This window comes from Apium graveolens, chromosome 3, assembly GCF_009905375.1.
Source record: "Apium graveolens cultivar Ventura chromosome 3, ASM990537v1, whole genome shotgun sequence".
Lineage (NCBI taxonomy): Eukaryota > Viridiplantae > Streptophyta > Magnoliopsida > Apiales > Apiaceae > Apium > Apium graveolens.
In genome coordinates, this window is record NC_133649.1 from 209,348,965 (window position 1) to 209,369,332 (window position 20,368).

General features: G+C 33.9%; 2 protein-coding genes across 2 annotated transcripts; one reads left to right on the plus strand and one right to left on the minus strand.

Moving 5' to 3' along the window:
• Positions 1–594: 594 nt before the first annotated feature.
• Positions 595–2,024, plus strand: LOC141713056 (uncharacterized). The gene is made up of 2 exons (XM_074516272.1): positions 595–1,044; positions 1,205–2,024. Exons 1-2 carry the CDS (start codon positions 725–727, stop codon positions 1,689–1,691), a joined length of 807 nt encoding a protein of 268 aa, XP_074372373.1. The 5' UTR covers positions 595–724; the 3' UTR covers positions 1,692–2,024.
• Positions 2,025–3,146: 1,122 nt separating this feature from the next.
• LOC141713057 (uncharacterized) lies at positions 3,147–12,941 on the minus strand. Its single transcript, XM_074516273.1, has 24 exons — positions 12,695–12,941; positions 12,541–12,598; positions 12,385–12,436; positions 12,195–12,276; positions 11,828–11,882; positions 11,649–11,703; positions 11,481–11,571; positions 11,075–11,110; positions 10,551–10,608; positions 9,251–9,308; positions 9,088–9,175; positions 8,896–8,925; positions 8,748–8,805; positions 8,581–8,629; positions 8,401–8,476; positions 7,847–7,904; positions 7,023–7,295; positions 6,823–6,945; positions 5,783–5,872; positions 5,492–5,653; positions 5,305–5,364; positions 4,748–4,846; positions 3,977–4,155; positions 3,147–3,608 (listed from the first exon to the last, which is right to left on the minus strand). The coding sequence occupies exons 2-24, from the start codon at positions 12,553–12,555 to the stop codon at positions 3,473–3,475; spliced, it is 1,983 nt and encodes a 660-aa protein (XP_074372374.1). The 5' UTR covers positions 12,556–12,598; positions 12,695–12,941; the 3' UTR covers positions 3,147–3,472.
• Between the last annotated feature and the right edge of the window lie 7,427 nt (positions 12,942–20,368).

Here is a 20,368-nt window from a genome sequence, read left to right on the forward strand (position 1 = left end):
AACTTATTACAAACGTACTCTCTCGAAAGGATGAACAAATATCCTTGAGAGCTGCTAGGTTATGCGAAAAATATAACAATGTCGCAATGCTTATAGTATGAACCTAATATATTCTTTATATAGAGCACAACTATACAATGTATAAGGAATTCTGTTCTATCAACAAGGAAACATATACAATTGCTTCTGAGATAAATCATTTACCGTCTTGAATTCATGTTTCTTTTTCCTTATTAAAGATCAACTGATATGACAAATACTAATATCATCATATGCTATCATCATCCGTCGATATCCTTATCCATCGATCATTAACATCCGTCGATATCATCATCATCCGTCGATGTAAGTTCTGATATGAACTTCTGATAGTTTCTGTTTGATATCGTCAATAACCGTTGGAGATGTGTTTGATTATGTTCAAAAGACATTTTACCCTCCTGCTTACCTACTGCTAACAGAGATGTAATTCGAGTTCTCAACAAAATAAACGTGCGGGCGGCCGAGAAATGTATAATGTATACAGAAGTGTAAATGTAATCATCAAAATGAGAAAGTAAAAATTTGCAGGCAGGAGGATGTTTTTAAACCACTCAATATTTCTTAGAATGTAATATTGCCAGCACGCGTCTAACCCCCAGATCTCTCTCTCTCTTGTAAACCTAAGCTAAACTAAAACCACACGCACAACTCAAAATAAATAGAACTAACACTAGTTGTTGTAATGGCTTTTGTTCTTCCCAATCTCTCTCCTCCATCTCCTGCTTTATTACAACACAAAGACAAATCATTATCATCTTCTTGTATTTTTCATCCCCAAACACCTCTCATTTCTTCTCCATTAACATTAACTACTAAGCCCATTTCATCACTTACCACGCTTGATTCTCCCCCTAATCGTGTGGCCCAGATTAATCAAGCTCCCCCAGGTGGTCAGAAGCACCAACATGATGATTTTTATGTCAATCTTGGCTTAGCTGTGAGAACTCTACGTGAAGATATGCCTCTGCTCTTCACTAAAGATCTTAATTATGATATCTATAGGTACCTTTTTTGTTTTATTCTATTTGTTTTTGTGAATTGCTTTGTGAGTTCTTGAAATTGTTGTTAAGGGCTTGTTTGTTTTTTGTGAATTGGTTAGTGAGTTCTTGAATTTGTTGTTAAGGGTTTGTTAAAGTTTGGGGTTTTATTGAATTTTTGACAGGGATGATATAACATTTGTTGACCCTTTGAATAAGTTTACTGGTATTGAGAATTACAAGTTGATATTCTGGGCTTTGAGATTCCATGGAAAGATTTTGTTTAGAGATATTTCACTTGAGATATTTAGGGTTTGGCAGCCTTCGGAAAATGTCATCTTGATAAGGTGGAATTTGAAGGGTGTTCCTCGGGTACCCTGGGAGGCGAAAGGCCAATTTCAGGGTACTTCTCGTTATAAATTGGACCGAAATGGTAAAATTTATGAACACAAAGTTGATAACTTGGCATTCAATTTCCCGCACCAGTTGAAACCGGCTGTTTCTGTGTTGGATTTAGTGACTGCTTCAGCAAGCCCGAAGCCCACATTCTTCTGGGCTCCGGTCGACAGCTACTCTTCATCTTGGTTGCTCTTTTATAGAGCTGTTCGAGAGACATTGGAGGATGAAGGTTCTTCTGTAATTGCTCAAGACTGCCTAGTCTCTTGTTCATAGTGAGGGGAGGTACTTTTGCATATTTTTATATATACAAACAAATTACTATGAATCCCCAATACAAATGTATCTTTTGTACCTGTATGTTAGCTCTTAGGTACAGTATCGGATCATAGATACACTCGAGGGGGTTTGTTTTTGGCTAGCATATGTACAGACTGTGATGTAAGTGGTTAATTATACTTCCTGGGTTCGTGATAGAGGGAAAATTTGATTGTGTGGACCAAATTGGGTGTATGTATAGTTGTATACAAACTCTATATGTTATTTTGTTATAGATAGTGGTGAAAAAATACAATATCTCATACTCTTGTTGCATCCCATTTCTTGAAATTTAGTTCTTTCTGTTTCCTGCTAGTGCTGCTTGGATTCATATTTCCAAGGAATGTGATGCTTCACATGTTTAAATTTTTATACTTAAAGCCAAATATGGATTGAGCTGATGGTCTGGCTGCTTCTTGCACTAATAACTTGTGCATCTCATTGTTTCTTGGATATATTCCTGGTTATTGTTTACATTTTAAAATAGTAGTTTTACTCGTGAAAAAGAAATAAACCTAAAGCTTAGTTGGTGATAAACTTATGGCCAAATTTGCAAGATATTCTATGTGATTGACTGCTTCTTGTGAGGTTGAATTTTCAATGCTAGCACTTCTATTGAAATTTAGTTGAATAAATTACCAGTAAAGAGCTAACACTTCTAAACATCTACTCGAGTAAATACCTAGTAGTGAGCAATTAGCTAAAGAATCCTAGTAGAGAGCTATGCGCATGCCACAAACATTTTTAGATATCACACGTCCCCTTGTATAAATAGATCACATGGTTTCAGAAAGAAAATAGACATCACATTGTTTGTGTGCCATTTTGTCATTTTACTTCATGTGCGGCAAGATCTTGCCAACTTGTTGACATACCCTATAAAACTTCATTTACTCATCCAACATAGTTCGACTTTTGTTGATTGCTATAGTACATTGAATAGCTTAGCTATGACTATACGCCGCTAATTTTGTATAATCTGATTTATCCGATAACTCCTATGATTCAGCATTGGTATACAAGAGCGACAGGGTTTCAAACTTGTAACAGGAAGTAGCTTGATTAGGCCTGGCCGCATTGGTATGCAAGTGCCACAGAGTTTTAAACTTGTAACAGGAAAATTGGTAACAAAATGCTGGTTTCATGTATTTGGACCATTGCCTTGTTCTAATTTTCTGAGATTAGTAATACATATTTTAGGTAAAAAAATCAACAGTACGGTATAATTTTATTTCAAAGCATTAGATATAACACAAAGAATGTAAATTTGAAATATCCATGGTTTATACTATAATAAACCCTTCCCAGTTTATAACATTTTTCTTCAGACTTCACCCTCCAGGTAAGCAGGCTCTGGACTAAGTGTACGAACTTGCTCAAACAACAGTGTCAGGATCAGATAAGATGCCTAAATAAAATCAAGATACTTTGGATAATAACTGAAATCCATTAAAGGACAGTTCATCAATACATGTTTTGGATACTCTGGAATACAATTGCAACACATTGAAGGGCCATTCAAATCCAGACATGTAGATACTTAGGATCGTAACTGAAAAACTTTCAAGGACAATTTAAATCCGTAACACATCAAACTGATGTATCGAGTTTACAACATTAGATAGATTTCTGCAGTAACATTGCTATGTACATCATCAAATTGCTAAGAAGACCCGGTAGATCATCATGTTTTAAAAAGAGAAGACCCCGTAGATCCATAGCTTCCCAGTGTTGCTGCTTTAAAGTGGTAGCCTATCCAAAGGCCTAATAGCTGCAACCTTGCTGTAATCAGGTCTCATGAATTTCTGGTAAGTAATTTTTAAGACCCCCTGTTTAGCAGATTTATGGAATCTTAAAAGACTCTTTGCACAATTCCTGCAGCGTACACAATTCATTATAACAAACAAACTAATGAGTGTTCAAGAATTTTGTAATACAAAATGCTCCGTCTGGTCGGACAGAATATAACGAGAAAAGAATGAGACTAAAAATCATGAACAAAATCAAAGGTGGAAGAGACAATGTAAGAACGAACGAATTGAGTGCTTGGAAATTTTATGATGAGCTTTGTGATAAAAATTAAGTAAAAGTAGAAATGAAAGAATTCAACTACAAATTTGTGGGACTGCAATCTGGTTTTAATTTGTACGCATGGGATTGACTGGAATATTTCTGTACAAAATTACAGAACAATATCCCACCAAAAGTCGTCCTCTCAGAACAAACAGGGCGTGAGATATTACCTGACTTGTGATTCTTCATACTGTGCATGTTTACCAAGAAGTGGGGTCCATGCAGGAGTCATCTGTAACGTACATCGTGCAAGGTAGATAGCAGATGCACATAGCAATGAGGGCTTGAAATCCAGGGCTTTATAATCAACCAAGGAAAGCTCAATAAGATAAAAGGCCAGATGTTCTAACTGCAGAAAATTTCAGCCAGTAAAAACAAAATTTAGTAAAGTGAGTCAGAGCCTTGAGGAAGATACTCAATTTAAATCTCTAAAAAAAGGTATTCATAAAGTACATAATCAAGACTGTATAAAGAAAACGTGAAATTAAAAGCAGTCATCTATATAGCTGATTTCAAAGTGCTAATTTCATTTGAGGACCAATGTTGTGTTTGGTCGGGGAGAATGGAATGAAATGAAAAAAAAAAATAATGAGACAATGGAGGTTAGAGGGATGATTTGAGAAAAAGTTGAGTGCGTGCAAATTTCTTCTCAAAATGAGATGTTTGACCTCTAGTTTATTTAGGGTGTTAGGAACAGAATAGAGGAAAGAATGAAAAATGTGAGCAACTATATATATTATAGTTCAAATATCATTCCATTCCCTCCATTTTCATTCATCCCAACCAAACCAAACACAAGTGTTTTACTTTGATTCTATTCAACCGAATTGATGGATAAAAATAAAGTGATTGAAAAATGTACTAAATACAGTACGGGCAACCTAAAATCTAAATAAGGTTAAAGGTATTAATACAATCTGGCATATAAATATACTACACACCTTTGTATCTGACTGAGCAGCCTTGAGAAATCTTAGCATAAAGACGTATGGAGTAGGTGAATTTAGCCTAAACTTCAATTTCCCTAACATAGCCGACTCCTGTCAAAACAAGCTATGTCATAAATCAGCAAAGACATATTTGTCAATGTAAACATGCAATCAGCTGAGAGTGCAATATGAGGAATAAGTACCATCAGGCAGCAATTGTTGTTATTTTAATATGTTCAATATTATGCTTTTTATGTTATATATGATCTATCATGTGAACAGAGTACAACAGGACCACATGATGTAGTAAAAAGGATGACATGAAAACTAAAAATCTGTGTAGATAGTCTCACCAAGTCAGAGTTGATCAATTATCTAGGACCATTGTCAAGTACAATATGCTAGTAGAAATCATTGTCTTTAAACAACCAAAATCAGTGTATCCGTTGTATTTAGAGAGCCAAACATGCTTATTCACAATTACTACTATAATGCAAGAGTCTCGCTGTGCAAGAATTAGGAATACAGTGCCTGCAAACTGAAATTTAGAAAATGAAGTGCTTCTGTACCATTCTAAGCATTTGATCCTTCGTATATGACTCTCCTGAGATGCTAATTAGGTCTACAACCTGGAAAAAAAAGAATGTTAAGATGATTAATAATGGCCAACAACTCTCCACTCATATATAAGAACTATATAGACTAGTGGTTTCAGATTTGCAATGTACTGTGTGATCGAGTGCCATCAATACCTACCTTTGGATGCCAAAAGTCCTCATATTTTGATGCTAGCAACAGCGAAGTGAGACCAACTAGCTGCATTTCATTCTTCTTAATGCTAACCAGGGATAGATAATTGTCCAACAGTGTGACCATAAGATAAAGGGTTTCTTGCATTAAGTCAAATTTTTGATGTACCTGATGAAAGAAGGCAAACATTTAACTTAAGATATCTAGTAAAAACTATAAATATATAGACAAATCCAGGTTACACATAGAATAAACAAGCATGTGGAAATGCATTTGAAAGAGAAGAAATATAATTACTTCAATAAGCCAGTTGACCAAAATCCCCCTCATATGTGGTGTAATCTCTTTTTGCATTTCCATGTAATTTTGTAGTGGTTGATGATGTGCCTGCAAGTGAAAAATAAGTTATCATCACGAAAAAGCTGAAATGCATGATTAGCATGCCTGTTTTCTCCAAGTTCTGTGGTTCAATAATAACTGTTAAGATAGTACAAGGAAAAAAATCCTCTGGGTAAACATTAGATTCAATTTTGGGCATGTTTATGGGTTCATGACGATTAGAATGAAGATTAGTATATGTAAGACTTATCAGAATCTATAGTAAGACATGAAACATCAAATTGCACTCTATATGAACTTAAGCAAATGCATGCTTTTTCATCCAGTAGTTTTACCATTCTGCATAATTTGTTATTCCTTATAGTGCAGACAGTAGTGATATCAGTAAAGTCAAGCTTCTTACTATGCTATTACAGAAAAGGATTTGGGGCGTGAAATTCACTTGACTGAAAAAAACAACTAGGCTCAAGTACCTTGTCCCTATTTCTGATAATACCTTTACCAATCAAGGTTTTTTTTCTGGTTGCCAAATTACAGACTTCAGGAAAAACATATTAATTTTTTTGAGAAATTGATATGTTATCCTAAAGTCTGTAATTTGGCAACCAGAAAACCAGTCTCTTAGCTAATATATCCTTGATAGAATTAACCAAAATGCTACATACATTTAATAAAAGCCCACAAAAAGTTGCTAAATATATTTAAGGTGGACAATAAAATGTGAACGGGCCTAGCTTGCACGGTTTAAAAGTTAAACTCATATGTAGCCATTTTTGCTTTTCCATGTAAATGTACTTGGTGTCTGATTTATAGTAGTCTTTAGCTCTATTGCAGCATAATACATGCATATAATATCAGATTATAAAGGGCATCACATAAAGGTCGTGAATTCCATTTAGATAAGTATCTACCTAGGATCGATCAAGAAAAAAAGTACACACTCAAGGATAAAGTGAAGAATCACAAAGGAGAAAGGAGAGAAGAGGAAAGGTAATTACCTCCATAACCCAGTAATACTGGTAGATTTCATCAACATATTCAGCAACATCAAGGTGGTTGCAATTCTGATCAATATTTGGCAAAGAATCCTGCTCTGTCATCTTAAATTGTTCCTTTAACAACTGCAGGACCATGTTACCTGTTATACATATACAGAGATTTGATGTTCATAAAGCATAAATAAAGTATATGCACCTACATTTGATGTTGCCATCAATAATGATGTGTAAGATCTCCTACGACCAGACTTTTTCCTGGCGATGTCGTCTGATGCACTTCGAACTATGTTGCTGTCGCATTCAGAAGCAAGCTCATCTTGAGCAGGTTGTTTGCTGGGGACAAGTGATCGTGGTCTTTGTGTTGATAACGAAGATGTGCGCACTTTATCCTCTCTCTTAGACAATGTTGCAACGCCAAGTTTTTCCAGTTTTTTTTTAGAATCTGAATCTACGACCTTCGGTTTTGCTGTTGACTGCAATATCAATTGAAGAGTGAGTTCTAAACAGCGTGTGAAGCAGGAGATTATTACTCAACATACTAACTGGACCAACTGATGTGCGGGACGATAAAATCAGTAGTTTACACAAAGAGTCACAATCTTAAATGCTTTAAATTATTACCTGGGATGTCTTAGCTATTTTCTTCTGCTTTCTGCAAGCACCAACACAGAGACGACACACAAAAGTACAACAATTCTGATAAAATTAATGCTGTTGTAGGTTTAAACCCAATAGTCACTTGTCCTTTGTATTGTAAATACAGAATTTTATATAGATGTGTTTTTAATAGGAAAAACGAACAGATGTTTGACTTTAAAAATATTGTTTAGTATCTACAGACCAGTGCTCGTCGAATGCTCGACCAGATCATGACTCTCATTGCACCTTTCACATTTTGGTTTACAACAATAGAGTTTACCCAGCACACAATATCTCACATGAATTAACAGGTAGACAGTGCAATGTAACATAAGAAGTTCAGTGAAATTATTTAATAAAAGATCCGAGCAGTATGATATTACACCTTCGCCAATTTTCTGCAGGAGTCCTTTGAATCCACCTTAAGTTGACTACCAAATCCCCTAGAGAACATCACACATAAAATTGGTGAGACGATAAAAACATTAAGAAAAAAGTAACTGGCTAGCTGTTATTGCTGCTATACTAATTAGTAATTACTAAGCAAAATTCCATGCGTACATGCCCAACTCTGATCTTCTCCAAAAGAAGGGCATCTTTGGGTTTTCTAAAATATAACCGCTATAGAATTTAACATAGTAAATTAACAAGTGTGCTAGAGTTGACTAAGATGACAGTTTCCAGAAAGTATGTTTTCAATATTGCATAGGTAAATTAGTTGAAAGGGAATAGGATAAGGTTTAAGGAAGTAACCTAACACAAAATTGTTAAACAAACTCTTCAAAAATAACAAGAAGAAAAGAGTGTGAAGAACGAAAACCTTGATACATATGTTTAATATTTTATTCAAGAACTCTTCTATATTGCTCAAAAAAATTTGAAGTTGACACATAACACTAAATAAGGTGCAGTACTCTTGGTCCTCGGGTTTTTACATACCTAGCTTGATTCGTCATAAGATGACTTCCGCTACTGCTTCCAGTGGGTAAGGTTTTCCTACTGACTTTGGGCTTAACTGGAGTATGAAATAAATCGCAGTAAGGAAGCATATTGCCACATCAATAAATAATACAGTTGCTTTTGTAAAATCATACTCAGCTTAGCAGTATAACTTCTCACCAGAGAAACCACACTTCTCTACTATCTTTCCCGTATATTCAGCATTTCCCTACAAAAAATAATTTTTCAGAAAATGAAAGAAAAAGGTTGCCTCAGAAGCTTTGTATGATTTTCTACCAAATGATAAATTTTATTAAAGCAAAAGAGAATCACTGCATAACACTAACTTTCTCAGCTTCACTTGAATCGACTTTGTTCACTCTCTTTAGCACAGGCAAAGAATTCCTTCGAGATGGAAGTAAAATAACATATTAATGATGTGGATACATGTCAAAAACACCCAAAATAATGAACAATTCTTTAACAAAAAAATACCTTGTTGGTGGCCGAGGAATTACAGATTTCCTGAAAAACAATTATAAATTCACTTACAATCCAATTAATCAATCTGTAATTAGAACGAATACAAAACCTTCGTCGCATTCAAGAAATTATGAACTGATAAAATCATGCCTAGACAGAGGAAGATAAGTTTATGATAACTAAGAAGGTAGTGGAAACAAATACCTGCCAACATTGTTGAAACATTTACGACCCTGGAAGTTGGTCCTTAGGTCACCAGAGGACACCTTCAAATTATTTTTATCCCTTGCATCTGTAAACACGGACTAAAGTTATAAAAAAATTCTGAGGTAAAAAATTGAAATTATTCTTAACAGCTAAGTTCTACCTCTCCGACCAGTATGAAGGTTCCCGCTTACTTGACTCATGCTCACTCTTGAGTTCCCCTACACCAAAACAACAAAACCAACAACTAGTGATTGACAAGTACAAGATTGATTTAGGGAAAAGTCAATGGACTTTATTAACAAAAATCATGCACATGTAGTCTCAAATCTACTTTATCTTAGTTATACTTAATCCTGCCTTTTTAGTCTGTCTTACCTAATACGTCCACTGGTTGATGTCCTCCATCCAAGATGAATTAATTATGAATGGTTTACTTTATCTACAAGTATGTATTTCCACTTCTTCACGAAGTTATATACATAGTTGCTTAACATTTGAGAAATAGTAAAGTTTGACCTAAACCTCGCCAGAAGTAGTATGTTACTTTTTTCCAAGACGACATCATGTCATTAACACATGCAAGGGTACATATTTCTTTCCTTCATCCAAGCTCTCGGATTTGAACTTAATTTACAAGCAAATAGATAATCTTTGTCAAAAAAATAAGAAATTGCTTTTATAAAAGTTTTTATGTAATTAATCTGACATCACTATTGACATCAGGTAACAAATTTTTGAAAAATAAAACACAAAATGGAAAAGAAATGCAATTGCATACTCCATTCTTGTTACAAGTCTGCTATGTTCATGCAGATGTGTCCCGTGGAAAAGGAGCAAGCTACTTAGCCACAATTAATAAAATATGTATTTCACTCATTCTGTCCAAATATTAAACAACAGCAACCGGCTTGTAAAACTATTATTCTTTTTATTGTCAAAACAAGCAAAATAGTAGAACTTCTTATTTTCAAATAAGAAAAGAGTAAAAGAGACTGTGAAGTCAGCTTTACAGTTACAATGAAATTAAATGGAATTATATTTCTCTCAAATCACAATTGATTTCTTCCATTTTAATATTATAAACTTAATACGATTTCTCCTGCATTATGTTATATTAGTCTAATAGATATTTTAGTGATTTGCACTTGACTTCAAAGAATACATCACATTGCAAGCCTCCAGAGAAGCCTCAACTTGGGTAAGAAGAGGAATCAAACCAATGACGAGGAAATGAACCTATGAAAGGAAGATTACTAAAATGCTCTCTTTGAAAAAACATATATATATATATATAACCACATTTTCTATAGCAAATATATAAAATTGCATTGCACAAAACAATTAAGTTGAAAAACAGACTGCATACAAAAGACAATTGTATTTTCAGGGTACATTAATTAAATTATGAATAAGACAGGTACCTAGTAAACACATAAAATATTTATACTTATGTAGCCTACCATTAATGGTTTTCTTATTGAAGAAGTTGCAGTTGTAAGACCTCTACCCGCTGAAGACCTAACAAACAATGTAGAAGAGGGGAAAACATTATATCCAAGCATAGATATACAAAAATAATAGATCGTAATATATTCCATATTACCGATTCATCCCAATTTCTGCTGAATGCTTTAAAAAATAATTGAATATGTTCAGTATTGAAAAAAAATTGTATACAGAAACATATTATAATGTTGTTCCTGCATTCATACATATTTTACATCAATAACTTCCTCTATCCAATTTTTAACCAAGATGATTTGGATGCCTTTCCCTGGCATGAACCAGGTTTAAATAATTCTATCTTCTCAAAATATTTACATATAATAGTTTCCATATAAAGGATATACATTATAATATTCATCACATGTGTTTCCAACTAGTCTTAATATTAAAAACAAATGTGTAACATACACAAGGACACAAGGAAATAAAATTTATGATCTGGAAGGGCTAGAAAATTTAAAAGCAAAAACAAGTGTACCTTTGCAAATACATACTGCTACTAGCTTTAGTTGTCCTGCATCACAAAATAGATGTATGTAACTTTAAAATAACTACATTTAAGGGAAAAGATATGTAAGCATAGGCAATTAGCAAGAGTTCACTTTACAAGCCACAATCAGATGAACTCATCCAACTAAATGATAGCGTAATATTTTATAAGGATTCAGACACTCAAAACTTGTAAGAATGGAAAACTGAAGGTCCCAATGGCTCCAAAATTGGGTAAGTTGGTGATTGGTGAATGCTCAATATTGCAGAAGACACAAACTAAAAATAACCCAGCCTTCCAGGATATCATTCTGCATTTCAGGGCCTTTAAAAAAATCCAAAGATCATACAAAATAAATAAAGCATTTAAAGTAACGTAAAGAAACATCACTCACAGTGGTTTACCGCCGTGTAACGCATTCTTTAAGGCATCACCCTTAACATTGCTAATATCAGCTAGAACTTTTCTACCAGTCCTTCTCATCACTGAGGACAAAGTAGGTGTATGTGTCAAAATATTAGTCCAGCATTGAAAACTTAAAGAGACTCCAAGTCCAACTTACCAGATTTATCATTCTTTCCTCTAGTGTTCTCTATGTTCTTGAGACCTCCCCTTACCTTCAATATAGTCGAATAATGAATGAAAAATTTCAATAAAAGCATGTACTTAATTTCATCACTTCCAAAAATAACAGTTCAGAAAGTGGGAAAGTACAACAGGAAGAAATGTAAGTGCAATAACCTTGGAATTTGTTGCAGTGGCCTGACACTCAACATTAGCAGGTAGCAATTTCCTTCTGCATAGAATATAAAATTTAAGTTAATAAACATTGATATAAAAACTAGTGTACGACAAGCTAAGAAAATTACACTATGCGTTCTCTGTTCATCCATTATACTATGCTTATATCATTGCTCGAAATTTGAGCCATAAGTCTATAACTTGTTATTTACTAATATTAGATTGGTGGATTTCTCGAAGAATCTTAAAAACACACACAGAATGCAGATACAACTAACAACAAAAGAAAAGGGCAAATTGGATTCATCTTATACCAGTGATAATAAACATCGAAAAACCACTATAAAAACATACTCAACAAACTTACTTTATTTCATCATCAACAGAATCTCCCGGGCGAGATTTAACTTTATCACTTTCTGCATAAATCTTGAACTTCCTACCCCCAACTGTACCTCAAATTAAAAAACCCCAAATAAAATTATCAACAAAATAGGAACAAAGTATTGTAATGCAAATAACACAAAACAATCAAACATAAAAAAATTAACAATTACCACTCTTTCTGTTACTAACGTCTTCCATTACTCGGCTCGAAATCAGCTTACCCTGAGAAAATCATATACAGAGGAATGAATATAATGTATGAAAAACCCTAAAATTAGAAAACCTAGGGTTTTAATTGAGAAATTGAAGTTAGGGTTTGTGCGTACTTTAACAGCTACCATTGTGCGTTGAAATCTACTTGTTAAGAAACGATAATTAGGTTCCCTGGAAATTAAACAATTATTAGATCACGGACATGATTATTAAAAAAAATCCAATAGAGAGAGAGAGAGGGAGGGAGGGAGGGAGAGGGAGAGTTACCTTGAAAGAAAGCATTGGCGAAAGTTGCATACGATCTTGAGCAAGATAGAGGACGAGAAATGGAATAGAAATCTTGCGTGTGTGTGTCAGTGTGTGTGAATCGGGCCGTTGTTAATGGTTAGGCGACCGAGAGGAGTTAAAAAAAAACACACCCCGCCTAGATCAGGGTTTTGAATCCCACCTAAAATGTATCAATTTACTCATTTCTCCTCTTCGCTTGCACATAAATATCAGAATCACGAGGACAGGATGGTTCTTTTCTTCAAAGTTTTTCGTTTATTTCATTTTTCCATCTTAAATGATAGCACCCGTATTCTAAAAATACCCGATTTAAATAATAAATTCCTGATTAATTTTCTGCAAGGTGTCTTACCGATTTTTGAAATCCGATTAATCGTTATAAGCTTTCCTTTATCGAAGTATATATATTAATTTATTAAAATTAATATACTATATTCATTTAAATATGTATAATTAAAATATTAATGTAATAACTAAATCAAACATATTCAATATAATTTTTTTAGAGCGGGGTCTAAGAAGCGTATGATGTACGCGCACACTATCTCTATTCTGGAAAATCAGGAGGTTGCTTCCGTAAAGACACCCGACTTAATGAAAATGTGTATATATATAATACCTGAGCCCATGACATTCTTCATATGAAACTTACATGTGAACAAGCAATGTTAGTGTTTGTCGAACTTTGGATTTCTACACTTTTGGCTTACATATATCAACATGTGAAGAAAATCATATACCAACATAAGTGTACATGAAACTTTACACCTGAACTCAGGGTAAGCCACGAGACCAAGTCTCAACTACTCAAATACGCCGTCTTCAATCAGCCCTATCTAATGTCATATCATCTGTGATATTTAAAAACGCCATATCCAAACTCAGTTGAATCATGCCATGTCCTACACGGTCTCAACCCATTTAACTAAGGTTGAAATACGTCTATGCGTGATATGCTCATACCAACGTAAAAATCCATCCCTTATTTTCTTGAAAATTGATTCAACGCCCAAAATTCTTCTAAAAGTATTATTCGGTATATAATCCGTCATTATGCAACCACGAATTTATCACAACGTACGCATTTTTGGCCGTTTCCGACCTATGTATATTGGTCCACTCATACATACAACATCATCAGGTGACACCTGCATAAATTATTGTTAAACTTAAATGATGGTCCTTATTCTCAAAATTTTGGATTAAAATATCTTAAATATTACAATATAAAAAATGGTATTTTATAAAAAAAATGCTTATAAAAATGCGTTTATAACACATAAACTGTGTGCCGAATAGGATTTTAGTGTACTTGAGAGAGCATGTTTGATTTTCACACACGACAAAAGAAAAACATGCACCGGAGATAGCATATTTAAATTTCACACACAATAAAAGAAAAACATGCATGTAGCTCAGTAACGTATTCCTCTAATTCATTTTCAGTCTTTTGTAATTTTTATATTTATTTTTTGATATAATAATTAATACAAACGCAAATTTAAAATGTGTTTCCTAAAAACGCAACTTAAAACCGTGTTTTCGTGTAACATAAAATGCCATTTCTCTAAAATGTAATTTTTCGGGCCATTTTGCTAAAACATTGTGATGTTAATGGCCAACACGTTTTAAATTTTGGGTGTGTTTGGATAATCATTTTAATTAACTTATTCCGCTTGAAAACCAACAATCTCCACTTATAGATATTATTCATTTCCTAAAAACGCCACCTAAAAATGTGTTGTCGTATGACATAAATGACTATATTTCTGAAATGTGATTTTTTGGATTATTTTGCCTGAAAATTTGATATTAAGGGGCCACCACCTGTTAAACTAAGGGTATGTTTAGACAGTCATTTCAGTTAACTTATTCTGCTTGAAAAAATAACAATCTCTCATTTTATAGCTATTGATTGAGTAATTTATGTATATTAAACTATAATAACCGAAATATGATATAATTTGATAAATCCTATTTTGATTGGTTTGGTTATCCTTCTAATTATAACAGTTGTATTTTATTAATTAAATGATCATGACCGTTAAATTAAAATACAACCCGTTATCATTTCATCTATAATATACAATTATACGCGAAATATGATTTCATTTAGTTGGTTGTAAAGCTGTAATTCGATCCAAGCGAGTCAAATTTCGAGTTGGGCGCAATTCAAGCTGAGTTTTACTCAGTCGAGCCGAACCGGATTGTCTAACTAATCGAGCATAAACCTTTGTCTGAACTCAACTCATTTAATTTCACGAGTCGAGCAGGTTCGTTTAGCTAAATGAGCCGATTTTAACGAGTCGGACGAGCCGGCTCGTGAAATTTTACAATTAATCGAGTCTAAAATGCTAGCGAACTCGGCTTATTTAATTTGACGAGTATTGTCGAGCTTTCTCGTCTATTTTAACGAGCCAGAACATCTGCCCGAGTTTGATCTCGTTTAACTAAACCAGTCGAGTTCAGTATAACGAGTTCAAGTCAGGCGAGCTAGCGAGCCGCACAAATCGAATTACAACCATACGACTAGCTTCTTTCCAAATATTTTTTAATTTAAGTCAATATCTTCTAAATATATTTAAACAATTGACATAACAACAATAATTAAGTAAATTTTATTGAAATCCTAACCAAATTTGAATTTTTGATTAAAGTATCCGGCGAATCAAACAAACCAAAATAACTAGTTGGGACCTTATTTGTTAGTTGTAGCGGTTTGAAATAGTTGTTTAGATTAGCTGATTGAGTTAGCCGATTGAATTTAGTTGTTTCAAATAAAATTATTTGTTAAATAGATGTTTTAATTAGTTTTTATTATTATATATCTAAAAAAACTCCTAAAGCGGTTTTTTCAAAATTAACTTTTTGGAATCAAAAACTATTTCAAAAAGGTAACTACCGAAACACTAATATTAGAGATTTAATTTAGTCAAATCTAAAATTGGATTCAAAAAGCTATTCTTTTGCTTAAAAAATAACTTCCAAACATGGTACAAGTCATATTACAGTATATCTAAAGTTGGGCCATTGATTTGCATCTTAACTTGGGCCATGGTAAATCTTAAACAGTCGGCCAATTAGAAGCGTTAAATTTATTTCATCCAATTTTTTATCTTTCATATATTCTTTTGAAAAAATTAGGCATATTAAGAAAAAGGTTAAGTGGATAAGATTTTTTATCAAAATTATTTATATAATATATTGAAAAATGAAAACATATTTAAGATTTAAAATGTCAATTCTTGAAAATAATAAATATAGTCATGTTTTGAAAAAAATATTATTAAATTTATATTTAAATAATAAATGTACAAGTAATTTGGGATAAAATATTTTTTTCAGACATGACATGTATAATATGATAAAGGAGTACAATTATATTTTCACAAGCAAAACCTGTCACGGGCATCTAAATACAATTTTTTTAATTATTATGTATTATAACCGAGTTAATGATGAATTAACCAAATTTATCATATAACATTATAAGTTAATAATATTTTTTTTATCGTAGGTAACCCGCAGCCGCTACCCTTTGGGTGCCCACTGGGTAAACCCTACGGGCTCACGTAATATTACTTATATTACGTAATTAGTTAATAATATTACTTATTATCTAATAAAGTACTATATTAATATTACTCCCTTGTGCACTCCCATTGGATTGTTAATATTGTTCAAATTTTCTCTCACATAATTTGACAATGTTAACAATGCAATGAAAGGGATGAGTATATATAAAAGAAATATATATATATATAATTTTTGAAAGGATATATAAGAAAATTATATAAAAAAAATTTTAAAAAAATTATCGCATAGATAAAAATAAACATATCATAATCATTTGATACAATAAATAGAAATATTTTGATTTTAATATTTTAAATATTATAAGATTTGAATCATTAAATTTGTATCCCCTTGTTGTGTACAACATGATGATCCTATAAATCTAGACCCTAGAAATAGTATAATTGCTTGTCCCTAAAGAAACTCCACCCAAGAAGATATGATGGATACCTAGATTTGTTTTGTTAAGCATTTTTCCATATCAATCATATTAAAAGCATTATTGAAATACTAACATAAGAGTCTTCCTATAACGACTCGTACATTTTTGTAATATTTAAATGTGCGATTATTAAATAATTAATTAAATAAATTAGGTGTATGGGTTCTATTAGTTGAATATTATTTTTGTTAATATTTTATTAATTAGGTGTGAATATTGGTATTCGAGTATCGTTTGCGTAACTAGTTATCGAGCTGTGTTGTTTTGTTTTTGTATTTAAAGGTGTTTTATTTAAGGTTTATTTTCATAAATATGGGGATTATCTCTAAAATCATTATTATGGCTTCATAATTTTGTTAATTATTTTTAGGAATTTATAAAATTTAGAAATCAATATATTGTTTTGATTATTTATCGTTAAATGATTTTCTGATTTCATTAAATTGTAAAATCAGTATTTAATTCTAGAATTCTTCAAAAATTACGAAACTCATATTTTATTAAGTTTGGAATGTTACGAGAATTTTAAAATTGGTTCAGAAATTTTTGGGATTTATTTGACTCGCGCGTGGTTTCGTTTAATTATAAAACGCGGATCCGATGTGTGCTGTAAAAAGGATTTAAAAATCTTTAAAAAAATTTTTTAGTAAATTATTAATTATGGTGCTAATTTTAAAATTATTTCAGTAAAATGTTAAAATTATTTTACTCGTAAATTGCTGTTTAAATATACGTGCTTCGTGTTGATGCTGGGTTTATTCGGTTAATAAAAAAAAAGGAAAAGGGGGGCATCCTCAATCGGGTTTTAACCCGTTCCTTTCCCTTCTTAATCCATTGTTTCTCTCATCTCTGCATCTCTCGATCTTTTTCTCTTCTCCTCCTCTTTCAGCAGTTTCTCCACCATCGCCTTCTTTTTTCCGGTGAGTTGCCCTGTTGTTGGCGGCTTCGGTCTATGTTATACATGCATATCTACGTTTGTACACATGTTTATATGTGTATGTCCGTCGGGTTTGGTCTGTATTTTGTTTCTTCTCTTTGCAATCGCCGCCCCTCATCGTTTTTCCGGTGAGGACGGTGGCGTATGGTCGCTAATTTTCCCGTGTGATGTTGCCCTGTTGTTGCTTGTTCTGTATTTGTTGTCGCCGTCCTGTTCTTCCCGGCCGCCGCCATACGTTTTACGACATGGTGGCTGGCGTGTGTGTGATGCACGCGCCCGTGTTCCGGTTGCGTGTATTTGTGTTGCCTTACGTTGCCCTGCTGTGTCTTGGTTAATCTGAATTGATTTTTCTTAATTATTATTTTCTGCAGAAATTACCCGAGTAGTATTCATGATTTAAAATATATTTTTCGTGCGGAAAATAATTTGAATAATCGATGAAATTTATGTTGGAACCCGAAAGTAATCGGGTACCAGTAAATTTTATCGCCGTCGGCGATGAGCTTCGGCGAGCCGACGGTGGACTATGATGAATATTTCTGAGTCCTACAATTTAAAATACAAAATACGATTTAAGGTGCGAATTGCGAATAAAATACGATTAAAATACGGCTAATAATTAATAATTGTATTTAATTGGTAACTGAGAATTTTGGACTAATATTGATGACTGAAATCGGTGGTTGGATTTTAATTATGATTGATTGTGGTTGTGATTGTTTTGACGTCGGGATGTTCGACGGGTTAGCTGATAATCAAAGGAGGTGCTGCCCGATTTCCGGAAAAAAATTTTAATTACGGAAATACGAGGACGTACCCAGTGGCTATCGGAACGTTGATCGATTATATGTAACTATTTTGTACAACACCTGATTATGTGTTGCGATGTAATACTTTGTGAAACCGATAACCCTAATTTCGTAAAAAGGACAAATATACCTATATTATGAAAACGAACACCGAACCGACTTTTGAAGACGTGAACCCTAATTGATACGTGTATTATTATATTGAGAATGTTACGAGTCGGGTTTGTTAACGTATGGGTAGATTGTTAGCGAGGATAGTCAAGCATATTCGGACGTCTAATTTAGGGTATTTTTGGTTCCTGTAGGTTCCAGTTGAAATCCTTAGCATCCCGGTCAGTGCAAAGCCAGTCAGAAATTAGTGTTAAAGCGTATTAAGGCAAGTACCCCTGACCATATCTTTATGGTTCAGCATATATGAATATAATGTTATTTTATTCTCATAGTGGAACAGAATGATTTAAGGTACGTATCCCCCAGGTTTCAAATTGTTTTACTAACTTGTGTTTTGGGGGAAAAGTAACCTCCGAAAATACCTATCTCTAAATTTTGAATAAAATGAAAATGTTTTGGAAATGTGCTGTGTTATAATTGTTTTGACAAGAGATAGGTACGTGATTTGGAAAAACTGGATAAAAATGATCAGATAATTGGATGAGTGTGCGCAGAAGGCCCATAACGGCCTGGAAGTTAGCGTAAGAGGCGAAGTGGTTGCGCACCCTATTATAACCACCAGCCCAGCGTGACAGAGACCTAGCTAGTCTCTGAGTTCCGGAACAAGTTTCATAGGATAGCCTGATCAGTTGTCTCACGAGGGATCATCCAATGCTTTTATATCTGAACAAGCGATTTTGAGGTTCCCGGAAAGGAACAAGTTTTATAGGTCCTGTGATGGGACAAGTTTATGGTTCCCGTAAAGGAACAATTAGTTTTATGGGTCCTGCAATGGGACGAATGATTTGGAAATGGAAGTAGCATGCTAAATTTAACCCTGCTATTTACATAACACTATTAATAAATGTTTAGAGAGCATGAAGGCCCCGCTGACCCGAAGTGATTTAGAAAGAAGAATCTTTATCGATGGTGATCGGTCATGGTATCCATAGCGTTGCTTCTTTTTCGGCCAAATCCGGATTTCATTTTGCTTCTCCCGGTCGTCGAGCCCGATCGACTCGACTCTTTTCCCTGTCTCCCGGCCTCTCACTTCGTTTCGTTCTTTTTCTGTATCGTCGCTTGAATGAAGACACCCGACCGGCCCGACTTTCCCAAATGCCCACCACCGGCCATTGAACAGAGGGGGGCTTTTCACCTGAACTGAGACCCCGAGATGCCGATTGAGACCCGGAGATGCCCATTTCACTGCCCTAACAACCAGAAAAGCGGAGCAGCTCCTTTGTTGGTGCCTTTCCGCGGAAAAGTAATTTAGTTTCTTTCCAGCTCTCTAGTATACTTATTCTCTTTCTTATGCTGTTTTCTGCCTGTAGTGTGGTTCTGTCCCTACTATTGATAAAATCACTGGATGCTCTTGCTGCTCTGCTCCTCTAGTCATTGAACCAGCGCACTCCAATACAAGCTTCTCTTCTTTAATGAATGGGACTGACTCGGCTAAGTAAAGTGCAGTATCGGTTCTAATAAAGAGAAAGAATCTATCCTTACCCTACTGCAGGAAAAAGCACTTTCTATCCCCCCGCGCTACAAAACAAACTTATCTAAGCACTCAAAACAAAGCTGAAATAAGGAATGGGAGAAGCTATAGTGCAGATCACTTTTCACTTTCTCTAGAGTCCAGCCCTTGGACTTGGTTCTATCAGCTATGGAGTCTTCCTCTTGTTCTTCCCTTCTCTAGTACAGATCCAATCACAGGATCTCTGTATGTATGCGCTGATGAGCTA